The sequence below is a fragment of the Acipenser ruthenus genome, chromosome 36 (assembly GCF_902713425.1).
Source record: "Acipenser ruthenus chromosome 36, fAciRut3.2 maternal haplotype, whole genome shotgun sequence".
NCBI classification, from domain to species: domain Eukaryota; kingdom Metazoa; phylum Chordata; class Actinopteri; order Acipenseriformes; family Acipenseridae; genus Acipenser; species Acipenser ruthenus.
In genome coordinates this window covers 1,816,349-1,834,914 of record NC_081224.1, presented here as the reverse complement: position 1 = coordinate 1,834,914, position 18,566 = coordinate 1,816,349, and the positions used below count along the sequence as shown (strand labels likewise).

General features: G+C 40.2%; 1 protein-coding gene across 2 annotated transcripts in view; it reads right to left on the bottom strand.

The window, feature by feature from the left end:
* Positions 1-18,566, bottom strand: part of LOC117402031 (collagen alpha-1(XI) chain) — a 135,164-nt gene that overhangs the window by 63,915 nt on the left and 52,683 nt on the right. For both annotated transcript variants that reach the window (XM_059008212.1, XM_059008213.1), the window contains 13 exons: positions 16,543-16,656; positions 14,791-14,952; positions 13,512-13,568; positions 13,084-13,125; positions 12,583-12,645; positions 8,148-8,222; positions 7,861-7,944; positions 7,040-7,096; positions 5,765-5,818; positions 5,272-5,325; positions 4,417-4,470; positions 3,295-3,348; positions 2,778-2,831 (listed from right to left, as the gene is read on the bottom strand). In XM_059008212.1, coding sequence (XP_058864195.1) covers positions 2,778-2,831; positions 3,295-3,348; positions 4,417-4,470; positions 5,272-5,325; positions 5,765-5,818; positions 7,040-7,096; positions 7,861-7,944; positions 8,148-8,222; positions 12,583-12,645; positions 13,084-13,125; positions 13,512-13,568; positions 14,791-14,952; positions 16,543-16,656 — 924 coding nt within the window. The remainder of the gene's footprint in view (positions 1-2,777; positions 2,832-3,294; positions 3,349-4,416; positions 4,471-5,271; positions 5,326-5,764; positions 5,819-7,039; positions 7,097-7,860; positions 7,945-8,147; positions 8,223-12,582; positions 12,646-13,083; positions 13,126-13,511; positions 13,569-14,790; positions 14,953-16,542; positions 16,657-18,566) is intronic.

Below are 18,566 nucleotides of genomic sequence, written 5' to 3'. Positions count from 1 at the left end.
TAGAGAACTTGCAATGCATAACTTAGCTGTTGGGTTCCAGTTTTGTAAAATTAACAGACGTTTGACCTCTTTCCAAAATAACGGCGTTCATTAACAAATGGAGTAAACGCTTTGAAAATATGACTCCGTATCCAACAGTCCTTTCGGATTGCATTTGGGTATATAATCTGCTAAACTGTCCATTTCCTACAACTATGCATGTTGTCTGACATTGCTTGGAAACCTCCTTCCGTGGGTGTGTGTTGTTCTTAAATGTTATCAAATTAACCTTCTCAGCTAATCAAGTTTCATGTTAAGAGGGCATTATCCTGGTGTATCCTCAATAAAACCTTCCCAAATTGTCCAGCAACGACCATGTGTGTGGTCCCACATACAACCCTCAATAATTAAAACTTTAATACAGTGCCTTGCGAAAGTATTCGGCCCCCTTGAACTTTGCGACCTTTTGCCACATTTCAGGCTTCAAACATAAAGATATGAAACTGTAATTTTTTGTGAAGAATCAACAACACGTGGGACACAATCATGAAGTGGAACGAAATTTATTGGATATTTCAAACTTTTTTAACAAATAAAAAACTGAAAAATTGGGCGTGCAAAATTATTCAGCCCCTTTACTTTCAGTGCAGCAAACTCTCTCCAGAAGTTCAGTGAGGATCTCTGAATGATCCAATGTTGACCTAAATGACTAATGATGATAAATAGAATCCACCTGTGTGTAATCAAGTCTCCGTATAAATGCACCTGCACTGTGATAGTCTCAGAGGTCCGTTTAAAGTGCAGAGAGCATCATGAAGAACAAGGAACACACCAGGCAGGTCCGAGATACTGTTGTGGAGAAGTTTAAAGCCGGATTTGGATACAAAAAGATTTCCCAAGCTTTAAACATCCCAAGGAGCACTGTGCAAGCGATAATATTGAAATGGAAGGAGTATCAGACCACTGCAAATCTACCAAGACCTGGCCGTCCCTCTAAACTTTCAGCTCATACAAGGAGAAGACTGATCAGAGATGCAGCCAAGAGGCCCATGATCACTCTGGATGAACTGCAGAGATCTACAGCTGAGGTGGGAGACTCTGTCCATAGGACAACAATCAGTCGTATACTGCACAAATCTGGCCTTTATGGAAGAGTGGCAAGAAGAAAGCCATTTCTTAAAGATATCCATAAAAAGTGTTGTTTACAGTTTGCCACAAGCCACCTGGGAGACACACCAAACATGTGGAAGAAGGTGCTCTGGTCAGATGAAACCAAAATCGAACTTTTTGGCAACAATGCAAAACGTTATGTTTGGCGTAAAAGCAACTCAGCTCATCACCCTGAACACACCATCCCCACTGTCAAACATGGTGGTGGCAGCATCATGGTTTGGGCCTGCTTTTCTTCAGCAGGGACAGGGAAGATGGTTAAAATTGATGGGAAGATGGATGGAGCCAAATACAGGACCATTCTGGAAGAAAACCTGATGGAGTCTGCAAAAGACCTGAGACTGGGACGGAGATTTGTCTTCCAACAAGACAATGATCCAAAACATAAAGCAAAATCTACAATGGAATGGTTCACAAATAAACATATCCAGGTGTTAGAATGGCCAAGTCAAAGTCCAGACCTGAATCCAATCGAGAATCTGTGGAAAGAACTGAAAACTGCTGTTCACAAATGCTCTCCATCCAACCTCACTGAGCTCGAGCTGTTTTGCAAGGAGGAATGGGCAAAAATTTCAGTCTCTCGATGTGCAAAACTGATAGAGACATACCCCAAGCGACTTACAGCTGTAATCGCAGCAAAAGGTGGCGCTACAAAGTATTAACTTAAGGGGGCTGAATAATTTTGCACGCCCAATTTTTCAGTTTTTCATTTGTTAAAAAAGTTTGAAATATCCAATAAATTTCGTTCCACTTCATGATTGTGTCCCACTTGTTGTTGATTCTTCACAAAAAATTACAGTTTCATATCTTTATGTTTGAAGCCTGAAATGTGGCAAAAGGTCGCAAAGTTCAAGGGGGCCGAATACTTTCGCAAGGCACTGTATCTGTTTTATGTACATTCATAATTTTGATCAAAACAGCTTGCATGTCAACCTATCCCGATAACACAGGAATGTTGTTTTTTTTTCCAAATACTTATCATATTATGCGTTCTTGTTATATCTATGTGTACAGATTTCAAGATATATGTCTGCTTCTTGTTATTCTAAGTATAGGTCGACTGAGCAATGCAGGGTACTAGAATAAAGAGCATAGAATAGGTTTAAATTAGAGTCTCATGGCTTGTCTTACCTTTTATGATGCTTTCCAATCACTGTGAAAGGTTCTTCTTGCAATTACTCAAATGCTGTATTTCTATTGCTTTTTGATCAGTCTGGGTTTCAGGTGCTTGGGGTTTATAAGCGGTTCTTCACTTCAGACAGCCATAGACATATGTTACGTAGGCTAGCTCGGTCTTTGTGGTTCTAAGCACCAGCGCCATCTAGTGAACACCCCTTGTGGATTGAGGTTAGTGCCAGCGCCTTCTAGCGTGAAGACGTACTGCTTGCAACTGGAACTCAAGAGCAACTCCTCCCAACTACCTCGGGTCACAGACTTCTCAATTTGAGCGCATTGCCATGAGAAGAACCATTCTGCATGATTGCAAACAAAGGGACAGTGCAATAAGGTTCAAATGCAAGTCTGGAGACACAGTGACTTGGATTCAGAACCTTGAAAATCATCCGCTGAGCCAAGCCGGATTTGAACCCAGGTCCAGGTATCCTGCGCTACTACTGTGGTATTCTTACCCTCTCGCCAGGCTCCCCGACAGGGCCATGAAATCCTGGCTTTCCAAGTTCTCCCTAAAGCAAACAAAGAGAGAGAGAGAGAGAGAGAGAGAGAGAGAGAGAGAGAGAGAGAGAGAGAGAGAGAGAGAGAGGTGATTAACTGTTTGACATAAGAACTTGTTCAAGTAGCCATGTCCCTGTCCAATCCTGTTCAATCTGACGCTAAGACACACAGCAACCCCGTAATAAAAAAAAGAAAAAAACAGGCATTCTTCTGGTATACATACTTGCAGCAGGAGGAGGTTATACATTAGATCGTTAAGAATGGATCTGGCTTCTAGTAAGCAAACAGACATAAAAAGGGGGTAGCCATCAAAGTTTTATAGGAAACACATCTGAGAAAACACATGGGATATGCACCTTTTGGCGCACCTTAAAAAATTAAAAAACCTTAGCTTTCTATTAATAAATACAGTGGCAGTGTAAGAGACCAGGGTTACGTGTTTTAGTGTAACAGCAATCTATTATTTTCACTTACACTGTGTCCTTTATCCCCTGGGAGACCTGGAAGACCGTCAAAGCCTCTGTCGCCCTTTAAAACAAAGACAAGCCATTAACAGCAAGCACTTTGTTTTTTGAGTGAAAATGTTTAAGCTAATGTTCTAATGGGGAAAGTGCCATGCTGGAGAAATAATTAAGCGTTATCACAGCTACGGAAAAACGTAATCTCTTAGTTTATATTACTTAGCTGTTTGGTTCCAGGTCTGTAAAATTTACAGCTGTTTTTTCCCTCTTTCAAAAAGCGGAGACTGGAGGAAACACTTAGTGTGGCATGAGCCGGAGCGTTTGTCTACTTGACTTAGTTCCTTATAGGTTTCGCCTTCTGTTTTTACTGAGTGTTTTTAAATTGATTATTACAGCTGCCCTAACAGATCCACTTCCTAAAAAATGTTACAACTCTGTCACACAAAATCTACAGCAGCGTGACTCTGTAAGTGTACAGCTGTGTTACGATAAAGAGTGGGAACCGAAGACTACAACTAAAACACTTTAACGTCAGCATCGCTCTGACAGGCCCAACAAATCAGAGGTCGGAGGTCATGACACAACAGTACGCAATGATTAGTCACAGTGCAGAAGAACACATGCAGAATACCCATGCCAACTTTCATTTCAATAGCTTAAAGATTATTGTATATATGTATGTGTGTCAAGGGATGAAAATAAAACCATTGCATAGCAGTTTCATCCATTCCAGGTTTTAACACTAGCTTGATCAACCCCAGTGTATAGGTAACAAGCTCAGGAATCAAGAATGGATCAAACTGCTGTGCAATGGGAGTCTTATTTCCATCCCTGGTGTATGCATGCATGCACAGGTATGTATGTACAGATATAAAGGAAGTCAACTATATTCCCTTTACTTGGGATTAGAGGACAGAAGAAAGGGTAATCAAAAAGAAATGTGTGGCGATGAGGACGGAGTGAGATGAATAAAGGAGATTAAAACAAGATGATCCGAGAGGCCCTGCCGAGAGAGAGAAGAGAGAAGAGAGAAGAGAGAGGGACCTCTCAAAGTGACGGGCGGGGCGGGGGGGCTAATTATACATGCGGGTGAAATAAAAATGCACAGCACATTCCTGTCCGGTCCGGTACTCACCTTACCCCCCACCTCTCCAGGCACACCTCTGATCCCGTCGGTCCCTGCCCGCCCCTGTAAAACACACGGCACAGTCAGTCTCCCAGCGCAGTGGTTAGGGGGGCTAACATGTTTAGTTATGAATCGAGCCAGCTACTCCTATAACCACCCCCTGGGCCATCAAAATCGATTCTAAATTGGAATGAAACTGTGGCGCAGTTATCAGGTAAGTGTGTGGGGGAATCACAATACATCCTGACATGAAGTATCACACAGCACTAGAGATGTCTCTTGTGATACAGGCCAGGTATCACTACACAGATACCCGCAGTCCACAATTATAATTCTTATATCTGTGTTTTTTAATCAAAATAAAGTATCATGCTCTGCCTATCATGATTTCTATTGCACTGCAGTCTTAATGTATTATTCCAACCGTAGTGCTTTGATCATTCATACGATAACTTATTTTGCTAGTGAAGCTGTATCACAGACTGTGCTTTACAAATAGACTTTACAAATAGAGTTTGTCTATTTGATTATATGCAATTATATATATATATATATTGTTATTGCATATAATTGCATATAGCAGACCCAGCTATTGATGTGATACAGCCAACTGAAACATCTTTGTATTACATAGCTTGTATCCGATGGTTTGTTTCAAATATAAATCACATCACATTTTAATTAGTTATATTGTTTAATTATTGCTATTACTGTATAGGGTGCTTTGTAAGATACTAGATTTCCACCCACTCAGTTGTATTCTCTACAACAGTTGCACCATAAATTGGTAGAATTGATGTAATTCTGAGTTAAATATAAGACCTAAATCTTGATCTAGACCCAAATCCCTGTTCAGATTCTTACCCTCTTCCCAACTTTCCCTGGCATTCCGATTGGACCCGGAATTCCCTTTGGACCCTGAAAAACAAGGATATTCAGATGAAACCTGGAATCAACTAGCAACATTGATTACAGTGACTGGAATTAGAGGTATAAATCAGCTGTCAATTTATCAATGCAACTTTCTTATTCTAAAGCAGGAAGCAAAAAAAAAATGTGTAGACTCGTATACAATGGAGGCTGTGTGGTCCAGTGGTTAAAGAAAAGGGCTTATAACCAGGAGGTCCCTGGTTCAAATCCCACCTCAGCCACTGACTCACTGTGTGACCCTGAGCAAGTCACTTAACCTCCTTGTGCTCCGTCTTTCGGGTGAGACGTAATTGTAAGTGACTATGCAGCTGATGCATAGTTCACACACCCTAGTCTCTGTAAGTCGCCTTGGATAAAGGCGTCTGCTAAATAAACAAATAATAATACAATGGAGTAGTTAACGTCTTTTTTTATGAGAATCACTTACCTGGGGTCCCATGTCACCTGAGTCTCCTTTCTGACCGGAAGCTCCAGGTAGACCCTAAAAATAAATACATACGCAGGCTTGAAAAACTGAAAACACAGCGGTGTTGAAAGCATAAATCACTCCAATTAGTAATCGTCTAGCTAATGAAGCGACACAGCAAAAGCATACAGCTGTTGTAAGAAAGGAAAATATAAAAAAATTGCTTGTTGGTAGTTATACCACCCAAGCTTATCAAAGCAAAACAATTTCTGCTCATGGAGTAACTGACTTAATTACTGCAGATTTGTCCACGGCATTTGAAGATTATTTTCTTTGAACTTCGTTGAAGGAAAGGAAACAAGCCTTCGGAAATCCCCAACGATTCAAGGCAGTGAACTGTGAAAGACCCACACTGCATATTTCAATGTCAGGGTCTCACGACACTCCAGCTCGCAATTTCCATTCTGCTGGGAATTCAGGACCGTGAAGGCATTCGCTAAGGGACACATTAATGCAGCAGAAAATACAACACAAAGTGTAAACTGCCTGGGAGCACTCAAATGAGTCCTTTGGCTCTTAAAATGTACACGAGCAGCAATGATACATGGACCTTGACCATTCTCTTATACACCTTGGCAATGATGCAGTTTTCCCATGGTTATACGATGCATTCATCACAGTTGTGTACCCTGGTTTGCCATGGTGTTTAACATGCTTTACCCAACCTCGTTATTCTTTACAATGCTTGCCTATGCTTTAACCATGCTTTATCACACTTTGCTATGCTTTTACTATGGGAAACTTTTATAAGGTCTGCTATTCCCGAACAGTTTTCAAACTCCACTCATTATTAAAATCTGCATTCACATTTCAATTGAGGAGTGTACTGATTTTTTTTTTTTTTTTTTAATTGATCATGCCCAATTATAGATTCACCTGCTTAATATCCAAAACTATTTTCTGGTACTGTGTATATAAACATAAGATGGTGGAAATACTCACACAAGAACCCACAAATATTTCAGTTTTTAGTAAACTGAGTGGATTCGATTTTTAAAAAGAAGCAAGGAGAGGTTATCGAAAGATAATGACCTCAGAAATTGTGCATGGACAAGTTTTTTTTATTTTTTATCATACTGCTTCACTAATTGTACTGCGGTTCTTCCCTATTTCTGCTGCTGACAGATCTCATTCAATCTTCTGTCACAGGGTAATGTCACCGTCCCACAGCACTGCGTGTGTCTCTGTGTGTTTGGTATGTTATCAGATGGTGAAAGCACGGAGCAGTGTGCGTACCAGAGGTCCCTGTCTTCCAGTCATCCCCAGCGGCCCTGGAGGTCCTTTCAGAGAAAGCTACAGGGAGAACAGAAAATGTGTTTAGAATTTACATCCCGATACATTTAGTACAGGTGCTTCCTAACTATCTGCGTAGATGAATCAGCGTTACCAAGCAAGAAGAACTTCCTGTGGAAATTCCTTTGCAAAGATTCATGAGATTTGGAAGTCTCTTATACTCTTTTAACAGTCTCTCTCTGTACTGGTGGAGCAGAGAAAGAGAAAGGGAGGCTCTTATACTTTCTGAACAGCCTCCCTCTGCTCTGTGCTGGTGGAGCAGAGAAAGAGAAAGGGAGGCTCTTATATTCTCTTAACAGCCTCCCTCTGTTCTGGTGGAGCAGAGCAATAAAGGGAGGCTCTTATACTCTCTGAACAGCCTCTCTCTGATCTGTGCTGGTGGAGCAGAAATAGAGAAATGAAGGCTCTTATATTCTCTTAACAGCCTCCCTCTGTTCTGGTGGAGCAGAGCAATAAAGGGAGGCTCTTATACTCTCTGAACAGCCTCTCTCTGATCTGTGCTGGTGGAGCAGAGAAAGAGAAAGGGAGGCTCTTATACTCTCTGAACAGCCTCCCTCTGATCTGTGCTGGTGGAGCAGAGAAAGAGAAAGGGAGGCTATTATACTCTCTTAACTAACTTGGTGTAGCAGAGGATAAAAATGAAAAACAATCGTGTGTGTGACTCGAATCAGGTGATTTGGAGAAGCTTCAACTCCACAATGGCTGGGGGACAGGAGGAGCTTCAACTCCACAATGGCTGGGGAAGAGGTGAAAAGATTCCTCACCTTGGTCTGCTGGAGAATAGCCTGAGCCTGAGCCTCTTGAGCAGAGATTACCGGACCCTTCTGACCATCGTTTCCATACTGGAACTGTGAGGGGAAGGGGGGTGGTGAGAAGAGATGACATTATCCGCATTGCATCAACAGCATTGGATTTTAAATTCCCATTAGCAGATGGCACACTAAGTATGCAGAATACCTATGTAGAATGTACAATCCATATAAACTGAAAATTCCACATGTGATCAGCCTTATTCTCCATATGTCTATATATACATTTAGGTGGAACTTACTGGTAACATCAGCATGGTCCCTGGAGGACCTGGTATCCCATCAGCCCCAGAAAGGCCTGGGCGTCCAGCAGGTCCCTGTCAGACAAGACAGAGAGAGATGGGGGGGAGGGGAAGAGGAAGACAGAGAGAGAGAGAGAGGGAAAGAGAGACAGACAGAGATTAGGTCTGTCAGACTGTATTAGCAATGACCACTCACAGGTGAAGACATGCAGAACGAACTCTAATGGATGGCTGCAGGGGATCTGAGTTCCAGACACCTGAGACGCATCTGATTTTTGGTTTCTTGTGTTTGCTTTCAGTGCTTGGGCCAACCAGAACTGAGCACAGGGAGTAGGGCAGGAAGGTATACATGGAAGTTTTAAACAGAAGGGAAGAGCATACTGGAACAACATGAGAAACGTTTGGGAACGAGAAAAGGCCTTTCAGCCCATCAATGCTCATCCCTTGTTAGCACACCCTTCTCCCCTACTGGGGGGGGGGGACTCATATAAAAGCACAGAATCTTTTTTTAAACGTTCCCAGTGTTTTAGATACATCACCTGGTAGGCTATTCCATGTAGTTATAACTCTCTGTGTAAAAAAAAGTGCTTCCTACCTGCTGTTCTACACTCAGTGTTACTGTGCTTGGATTAACTTTATCTACCATTTATGATTTTAAAGACCAATCAAATCCCCTGTTCCTCTTCTTTTTTCTCGGCTGAAGAAATTGCATTATTGTACCTGTCTTACACAGAGAGTAATAAATGCACTGCATAGCCTTCCATGTCAAGCAGTAATGTCTTAAACACCAGGAATGTAAAACAAAAACAATACGAGTCTGTCCTGGTGAATCAGATCACCTTAGTAGGGGCACATGGAGTGCTAGAAAGGGCCTTGATGGTCTGAACGGCCTCTTCTATTATTTATTTAGTTTAATCAGTTAATGCAGTCGATCCCCATCGCAGCTCTTTCATTCCAATACAATCCAGGGCTTTGTCCCAAACAGGTCCCTAATTATTTCATTGATCACCTGGGTCCCTGGTCGCGACAAAACACAGTGTAAGAGAATCGCGTTTCTACATTGCGTGATGCTGTGGGGCTACATCATTCACTGTCAACATCCCTCTGGGTTATGTAAAAATTAACATTTCTGAAGCACAGCCATAAAGAGAGATGGGCGCTCCCTGGAATGAAAATAGCCAATGCCAAAAAAACAAATAAATAAAACGAGAGAAGTACAGTAAGAGCCATCTCCAGATGGTCTGTCATTCAGCCCTAGGCTGCTGTATTTTTTCTTTTTTTTTTTCTTTTCCTCCAGCACCAGCTACAGAGATTGACATATCCCTTATCGGAGCCAATAAATCACAGGGCTGCAGAATTTCATCTGATAACATTGTACACTCTGTCTTGTCTAACCCCAGGTCCTCCCTGGAGAAAGCAGCTCTTAAGCTGCTGCTGTGGTATTCGTTCCAGCACTGCTAATAAAAGAAGGTGGCAAAGATTGTATTATTTATTTCTCATTATTACTATAAGTCTCTGTAAGCCGCCTTGGATAAAGGCGTCTGCTAAATAAACACATAATAATAAGCGCTCAAGGTGAAGCAAAGCTGATCTAAGAGACACATTCACAGAGCAGCGGCGGGACGAATATGTATATATTCAAGCAGGCGCTGCTTGAGCTGTATGACCATATGATTCGATGACTGGATTTATTGCTAACAAAATCAGCAAAATAAAATCAAGAACATGTTTCAGTGAGCTGAAGAAAATAACTTCTCAATATCCACGGTACATGCAGTATACATTTGCATTCGTTTTTGTCTTCCAAATTCATAATGAAGAACAGGCATCTGGAACGGATTCAAGCTTGTGAATATTTGAGAGTTTATAGAGAACTGCAGAATAAATGTACTATATTAAACATATTCAAACTACAGTGCGGGCAGCGGGCCACGTTAACACAAAGATGACGTTTATTTCTGTGGGTTTTTTTTTTTTATTGCTTTTTAGGATTGCTGTGAGAATCAAACCGCTTGCTTTTCTGGTGGTTTATTTTGTATTTTTTATAAATAGTAATAATCGGATAAAACTGGAGCATAACAGTTTAAAAAAAATGCTGATTTATAGACCTATTCTTAGTAACATTGTTACAGACAATAAAAATACAGTGGAACAAAGTCAGCAAACAAAAAATCAGGTTTAGAAATGAAGTAAATTAATGTCCTGCTCTGTTTAGATCAGTAAAACAAACCCGGAGGTGTCTGCATAAACCGAACATGAATTGAGCGCAGTAGCAGCTCCAAGCCAGCAAGGGGTACTGTAATGGAAGCCCAGCTGTAGTCTCTTTATACTTCTTTATTCTATGGTTTACTGAACAGTACCCCCTTCTGGATTAAATAAGTACTGCGGTTAAAAAGTTTGCAGAGACAAAACTGCTGGCCCTGCTGATTATTTAACTTATTTAATACAGTACAATTATTATTATTATTATTATTATTATTATTATTATTATTATTATTATTACACAATATATATACAGTATATATATATATATATATATATATATATATATATATATATATATATATATATATATATTACATTTAGTAGTCGCCAATTATTTTTTATTATTTTTTCCCAATTTCGAATTTCCAATTATTATTTAGGCTCAGTTCACCGCTACCACCCCTGCGCTGACTCTGGAGCGATGAAGACGAAAACACGCTGTCCTTCGACGCGTGTGCCGTCAGCCGACCGCTTTTTTTCACACTGCAGACTCACCATGCAGCCACCCAAAGCTACAGCGTCGGAGGACAACGCAGCTCTCGGGCAGCTTACAGGCAAACCCGCAGGTGCCCGGCCAGACTACAGGAGTCGCTGGTGCGCGGTGAGCCGCGGACACCCTGGCCGACCTAAACACCCCCCCCCCTCCCCGGGTGGTGCTCGGCCGCACTCTGAAAGCTCCTGTCCTCGGTCTGCAAAGGAATAGCCTGGAGTGGAACCGGCGACGTCCAGGCTATAGGGCACATCCTGCAGTCCACGCGGATCGCCTTTACCGGATGCGCCACTTGGGAGCCCCATTACACATATTTTTTGTCCAAGGTCGTTTTGAGCAAAACATGCCTACTTTTTTGCAAAAAAACATGCAGCTATATAAAACAGTTAATAGGAAATGTACAGCTATGGCCAAAAGTTTTGCATCGCCTAAAATTTTAGGATTGAGATGAGCATTACTTAGATCTTTTATTTAACATCATGTAATCGAAGAAACTACAAAATGATACAGCAAAAGTCTACCGGTAGCCATAATAACAGTACAGTACTTCATGTTAGATTTCTAGATGCCACATTTTCCAATTTTGTGTCAGTTTTTCGTTAAGTATACGGAAAACTACTAAGCGGTATGTAATTCAACATGTTGACATAACATTATTCAGCAGGTTTCATTCGACTTTATGAAGCAAAATTAATTCTATAGGGTGATGCAAAACTTTTGGCCAGAGCTGTACTTTATGCCTTAGTTAGATATCCAACACAGTTAGCTTTGCCAAACCTAAGTAACTCTGTAAACCATACTATAGCTAATAAAACTGTTTTAGTATGTCTTATATGGAAAAACAAATTTTATTGGGGCAAACATATGACTGGTTAACTGGCCTGCTATGTTGAGTTATTTTATCCTCTTTACAGTCATAAAGTCTGGTCTTAAAATTTTAATATAGCTTTTAATGTATTCTTCTACCCATCCCTCAGATAGTGTGTCATGTTCTGGAATAGGGGAGCACATAACAGCTGAAAAAGCATGACCAGACATGGATTCCGGCGTCTGCTAAGAAATAAAATAATAATAAATAAATTCCCCTTTTCTGTAGGGTTGAGTACTAATAAGGACTGTGCATATCAAACACAGCACCCTGTCGTTGAATTTCTGCCACGCTCAAAAAGGAACTTCTGTCTCAAAACTCATTGTGTATGACATCACCACAAGAGTACCATATGGGATCCATATGGCCCTGTAAGTAGACAGTCTCATCTGTGAGTTTCAACACATGTTTGTATAATAATAGTTCCACCACAATTGTATCTGTTAGACAAATGCAACCCACAGGCTGGTGCGGCAGACAGGCTATTGATTACTATTCTAGACAGGAACTAGACTGAGGGAGCAGGAAACTCTATCCCTCTGTCCCCCCTCAATAAAACACACACTGCAAATAATATATTAATATCTTGCAGCAAAACCTCACTTTTAGTGTTTGAAAGTAAGCACGCTCCAAACACTCTTTTAGAATTTACAGAGAGAGAGACACACCTGAGCTTGTTACCTATACATTGTCACGAATCAAGTAGTAAAACCTGGGATGGGTGAAACTGCTGTGCAATAGGACTGTTATTTCCTTGAATTGCAATGCATTTTTTCAATCAGACATTCAGCGCTGGTAAACTTGCTACTCACAAAGTCTCCAGTGTCTCCAGGTAAGCCGGGGTACCCCATTGGTCCCGAGGTGCCAGGTTCCCCCTGAAAAAGAGAACGCGTCATAGTGATCACTAGCCCTTTCTATAGTGTGCACTGTTATAGGAGCACACCAATTAATGTGCCTGTCTTTATCTGTGTTTTACACTGACCGACCACGGTGCTGCAGCAGTGTCCAGCATTTAATTTAATTAGTAAGAAATCTGGATAGGAGTTGCTTTGATCAGCCAATACTGGGTATTTAGAGCATTTTACAGTACCATGGAATCCAGCTGGATTGCATCAACCATGTATTTCTAGGGGTAGGTGGTTTCTGCAATAGGCAATTCTCCAGTACTGTACTCAAAAAACCCCTTATCCTAGCAGAGTACAGGAGACCAGATCAGCTCTTTAGAGCAGTGACGTTGGACCCAGGGAGAGGTTTGTATAGGTCTGTGTCACTGTAAGACAATGTGAATCTTAAGGAAAGAGATGGGAACTTACCCGGGGGCCTTGGGGGCCAGGAGGTCCCGGTACCAGCATTCCCTAAAGAGAAGAACAGAAGGGTTCAGATCAGCTCTGAGGGGGCTATAAGTGGTGCGAACAGGCCCCGAGACTGCGACTCCAGGACAGGGCAGGCTTGAGGGCTTGAGGCTCGAGATCTTGAGCATGTGGAACCTCACGCTGCCACTGCCTTGTGGAGACTATTCTGTCTCCAATCTTCAATTCTGCCAAATGCAACTCCAGAAATGATAAATGTGATATTTAAAAGATGCCTGCTCTATTTTGTTGCATTAGTACACAATACCGATAACGAACACCGCAAGCTTTGAACTAGGTTTCCCTGAGGCAGTCCCTTTGCGAAGGCGCTTTCAAATTTTCCATTGCATTGTTTGTTGTAATAAGTGCGGGACTCATTAGCGGTTCCTTACCGGTTCAATAACTGCTGGCTCTCCCTTTTCTCCCTTCTCAGATGTTCTTTTTGTCTCCTAAATAAAAGAACACAAAGACAATAAAGGTAAGAATCCTGAAAAGAAAAACAAACAAACAATGCATTTCAATTTAGTATGCTGTTAATTTCAGCTTTGAACTGCTTACTACACAATACAACCATTTCACTGTGGATATAGACACACAGAGTACAGAGAATTCAAAACCAGAAAGCAGCGCTGTTTCTAAGGAGAATCCAACAGGATACTCAGCATCAATCCCTAGAAAAACATAATGAAGAAGAAAAGTCCCAGACAAACTGTAAACTCAGTGTTTTAATAACCAGCTGCAACATTTCAGCTGCCTTGAAACTTACACAACAACAGCATCAGTCTGCCTCGCTATCTCTACCATGCGATCTGAAAAACGGCAGAAGCTAATTATTAAAATAGTGAGTTTTGAGTTTATCATTTACTTTTCCTCTTCATTTTACACACACACACACACACACATATTTGTGGTTACTCAGTGATACAGTCTACTGTAAAGCATACACCAGATTGTTCTGCCGAGTCATTTTTGGTAATTTATGGATCTGTAGTCCATTGTAATGCCGTTAAACGGGAGCCATATTGTTAATAAAGAAGGTTTTACGTTCTTTATTGTTGAATATAGAAATGTAACTGAAAATGGCACCAGAATAACACACAGAGAAGTCAGAAACCTGGAGTGAATGTAGCAAACACTTAGTCAAGGTGGGGTTATAAATATCAACAGCTTCCCCATCCCCCTACGCCCTGTGAATAAGTGTCTCCATAAAGCCCTTTGGGGGTTCTGAAAGACAATACAGCTGTGACCAAAAGTTTAGCATCACCCTATAGATTAAAGTCGAATGAAACCTGCTGAATAATGTTACTTAAACATATTGAATTACATACCGCTTTGTAGTTTTCCCCATATACTTAACACCAAAAAACTGACAAAAAATTTAAAACTGTGACATTTCAAAATGAAACATGAAATACTACTGTACTGCTATTATGGTAGACTTTTTTGATATCATGTTGCAGTTTCTTTTATTACACAGTGTTAAATAAAATATCTAAAATATATTTATGTAATTTTTTTTTTTTATGTGTCAATCCTAAAATTCTAGCTGATGCAAAACTTTTGCCATAGCTGTACATACAGTAAGGGCAGTGTTGTTGTTTCTGATGATGTCTGTTTCTTATTAGAAGTACACAGAGATGAAAACCCTCTCCTCATCTCCGCTGTACATACGTCATAATCTCTGGTCTCCGCTTCCTCTCGCTCCACAGGCCCGTAGCGATCCTCGTACTCGCCCTCTTCATACTCCTCATATTCGTTCACCTCGTACTCCTTCACCTCATAGGTACTGTCCTGGTCCTCAGGCCCCACCTCCTCGTACTCAAACGCCTCCAGCTAAGAGGCAGAGGCAGCACGACCCACATCACTCACACACCAAGAACATAGGAACAGTTTGAGAACGAGACAAGGCCATTCGGCCCATCAAGGCTGGCCCGTTGTTAGCACACCATTCTTCCCTTACTTGGGGGAACTCATTTAAAAGCACAGAATCTTTTTTTAAATGTTCCCAGTGTTTTAGACCCATCACCTGGTAGGCTATTCCATGCATGTATAACTCTCTGTGTAAAAACAGTGCTTCCTACCTTCTGTTCTAAACTCTACTCAGCTTCCATTTACACTCTCTTGTTCTTCTCTCTGTGCTAAACTGGAAGTCTTGGGTTAACTTTATCTATTTCATTTATGATTTCTAGGCTTTAGACATTTATTCTTTTAACCTTTCTTAATCGCTCATGTCTTTAAGTTCTGGGATCAGCCTAGTTGCCCTTCTCTGCACCTTCTCGAGTGCAGTGATGTCTTTTTTGTAGTGAGGTGACCAAAACTAGGTGGGGTCCAGCTAGGGCATTGTATAATCTTAGCATAGCCTCTCTAGACTTGTATTCCACGCTTTTTGTTATATAATCTAACAATCTATTGACCTATTTAATTGCCTCACCACGTTGGTGAGATACTTGTAATGATGACTTCACTATAACCCCGAGATTATTTTCAAAGTCCTCATCCCCTATTTCCATCCCCATTCATTGTATACTAAAAACATGGATTTGTACACCCGCTATGCAATAATTTACGTTACTCCCAACGCTAGGATACCACAACAAGGGGAATTACACAGTAGATCAATCATGACTAATGGAATTTAAAAACAGAGACGCCCATGCATTGCTTCATCTAAAGCAGACATCCCCCGATACAGCATTCATCTTATCCAGTGTCAGCACTGTTGCTGGGAACGTCTTTTCTCCCAAACGGATTGTTACTTTGCTACCCACTCAGTAACTAACCTATTTTGTATTTATCCTACTTGAGAATGAATAGAGATAGCTGCGCCTTTTTCTGCTAAGATTCTAGAGGTTTTGCCCAAGGCACTGTACCAGCTGATGCTCTTGAAAAATTGTATTCAATATATGACCACATACGTTTTAATATATGTAAGTTAAACATTAGCCGGCCTTATGAAACATTTGCAGTAAATAATCATTTATGTTAATGCTTTGTATTACAATACAATTTCATATCACTAGCAAACAGGTGTGATTAATCGATTGAGTAGATCGCTCAATCGATCAATAGAAAATGTCAAGATTAAAACACCTAATGTATATATTTATGGTTTCAAACCTGAAAAAGGAAAACTGCTGTGTACCAAAAGGAGGAAAATCAAAAAGAAAAAGGTAATGTAGATACACAAAAATGTGAATAACTGATTAAAAAAACCAATGATATATATTGTGGTTAATGGGTGATTCAGTCTGCTGTATCCCAGGACTCATACCAAATTGTTCTGCTAAGCCCTGCTGTTAAATGATGTATCTGTAGTCAATTGCCATGTTGGTGAACCCTGCTGCATTAATAAAGAACCCAGCAGTGTCTCAAACCAGCGGGATACAGGCTAACCACAGCAGCCCCTAAGCAGTGTGTCCATACCTCAGTGACGTTGGGTCCTGCTGTCACTGTGGACACAGGGATTTTATCGTACTCGCTGTAGAAGTAGTCTTCCTCTAGCTCCTCCGCCTTTGGTCTTTTGGGTTTCTCCTCATCCTGAACAGAAAGATCACAATTAAACCTGCAACATTTCCCTTAAAAAAAAGTTTACCGCAGAAAATTTACACAGTCATTTTGCTCCCATATAGTTTCATATGGTTTTGCATGTTTTTTTTAACCCTTTAAGGTACAAGGATATGTGATGAATAAAAATGCTAACTTTATTTTTGCAGTGAGGTGCACGAAACAGGGTTTAAGATGTACTGACAGGTTGGATCCGGTCATCCAGATGGTCAGTTTCCTCCTCGTGATGCTTGAGTCGCTCTCAAATGGATTTAAAGAAGTTTGAACAACAATTCCTTGTGTACCTTAAGGGGTTAAATATGCTGTGCTGTGCCTCTCTGGGATTTACATCCTTACCTCTGCTTTATTACACTTTGCTAATCTTTTACTGCGGTAAGCTTTTATAAGGGATATTCCTTTTCAGTCTTGTTTTAATGTGGTCTTGCTAGTTCCTAGCCGTCGTTAGCTGCAGTACTAGATTTGCTGCCACTACTGGTGCAATCAATTGTGTTGGTGAAGTTTTCCATTTCTTTGTGCTTTGAAATGTTTAACCTTCTTAACTTTGCAATTACTATTTCTGTTATCTGCCGAATTTAATTCCGCTGGAGCCCGAGATTTTTGCTGTTGTGCTCCTCGCTCATGGAACTCTATTCCGGTTGACATTAGGCAGGTTGAAACATTGGATTTTAAGTTTAATTTGGGAACATACTTTTTCTTATGTGCTTTTATATGATTGACTACTGGAGAGTATTGTACACATGAGCTCTCTTGTTTTGTTTTTAACTTTGTACAGCACTCTGGGATGCCATGGTGTGAAGGGAGGGCGCTGTATAAAAATACATTTGTATTGTATTGTATTATCTCCATATGATATGTCAATTGTGCCCTCTGGCATCATCACCTGTTTCTAACACAATACTCCCCTTTAAAAAACACTGTAAACTAAACCAAATTAGCTGTCATTGATCCAGACTAAATTTAGTTTTATAAGATAGATGTAAGAGACCAGATTAATACGGCACGCACTGCAAACAGCTTGAATTGAAAACTTCACCTCCACAACATTCAGTTTGGAATGGTCTGTTAAACACTAGCAACATGACCTTTAAGATTAGTTGCTACTTGTGGGTTTGGGTTCGCTGCTTCAGATCACACCAGTAATGTATCTTTTTAGATACATTGACAATTATACAACAAGAATAATTCTCTTTGTACCTATTATGATCGTTAAAAAATGTTAATGATTATTTATTTATTTATTAATTAATAAATGCTGTAGTTAGCGGATTAGGCTTTCTTCCATTGGGGTTCCTCACATTCTGGGATTTTATTAGGTTGTGATATGTTAGTTTTAATGGGAATGCTATGAATGGGAAGGGAGTAACAGCATGACATTGCCTTTATGTTTTAAAATATATTACAGACACTACAAGACGCAGCAAAGGTATGGCCACATGTTTTTTTGTAAACACTCGAGGGGGTTCTGCAACACTTTCAGGTATCAGGAAAAAAAAATGCAACCATAAACTTTTCATGCATCTATTTCAAATCTACATTTTTAAAATAGAAATATATTAAAAACACACATATCATGAAGATAAATATATAGATTGTATACAATTATATCTATATCTATATATCTATATATATATATCTATATCTATATATATATATATATATAAACACTCAAACACACTACAATATTTATATATATATATATATATATATATATATATATATATATATATATAAATGCATAATCACTATTCACATGTAGTATTTATATATGTATTGGATATACATATATACAGTGTATATGCATAGGGAGCTAATGAACCCCATTCCTCTAATTCTAATAGTAGATTGTCTCTTGTTGTCTCTTGTTGGAGACAGTCACAGTACCT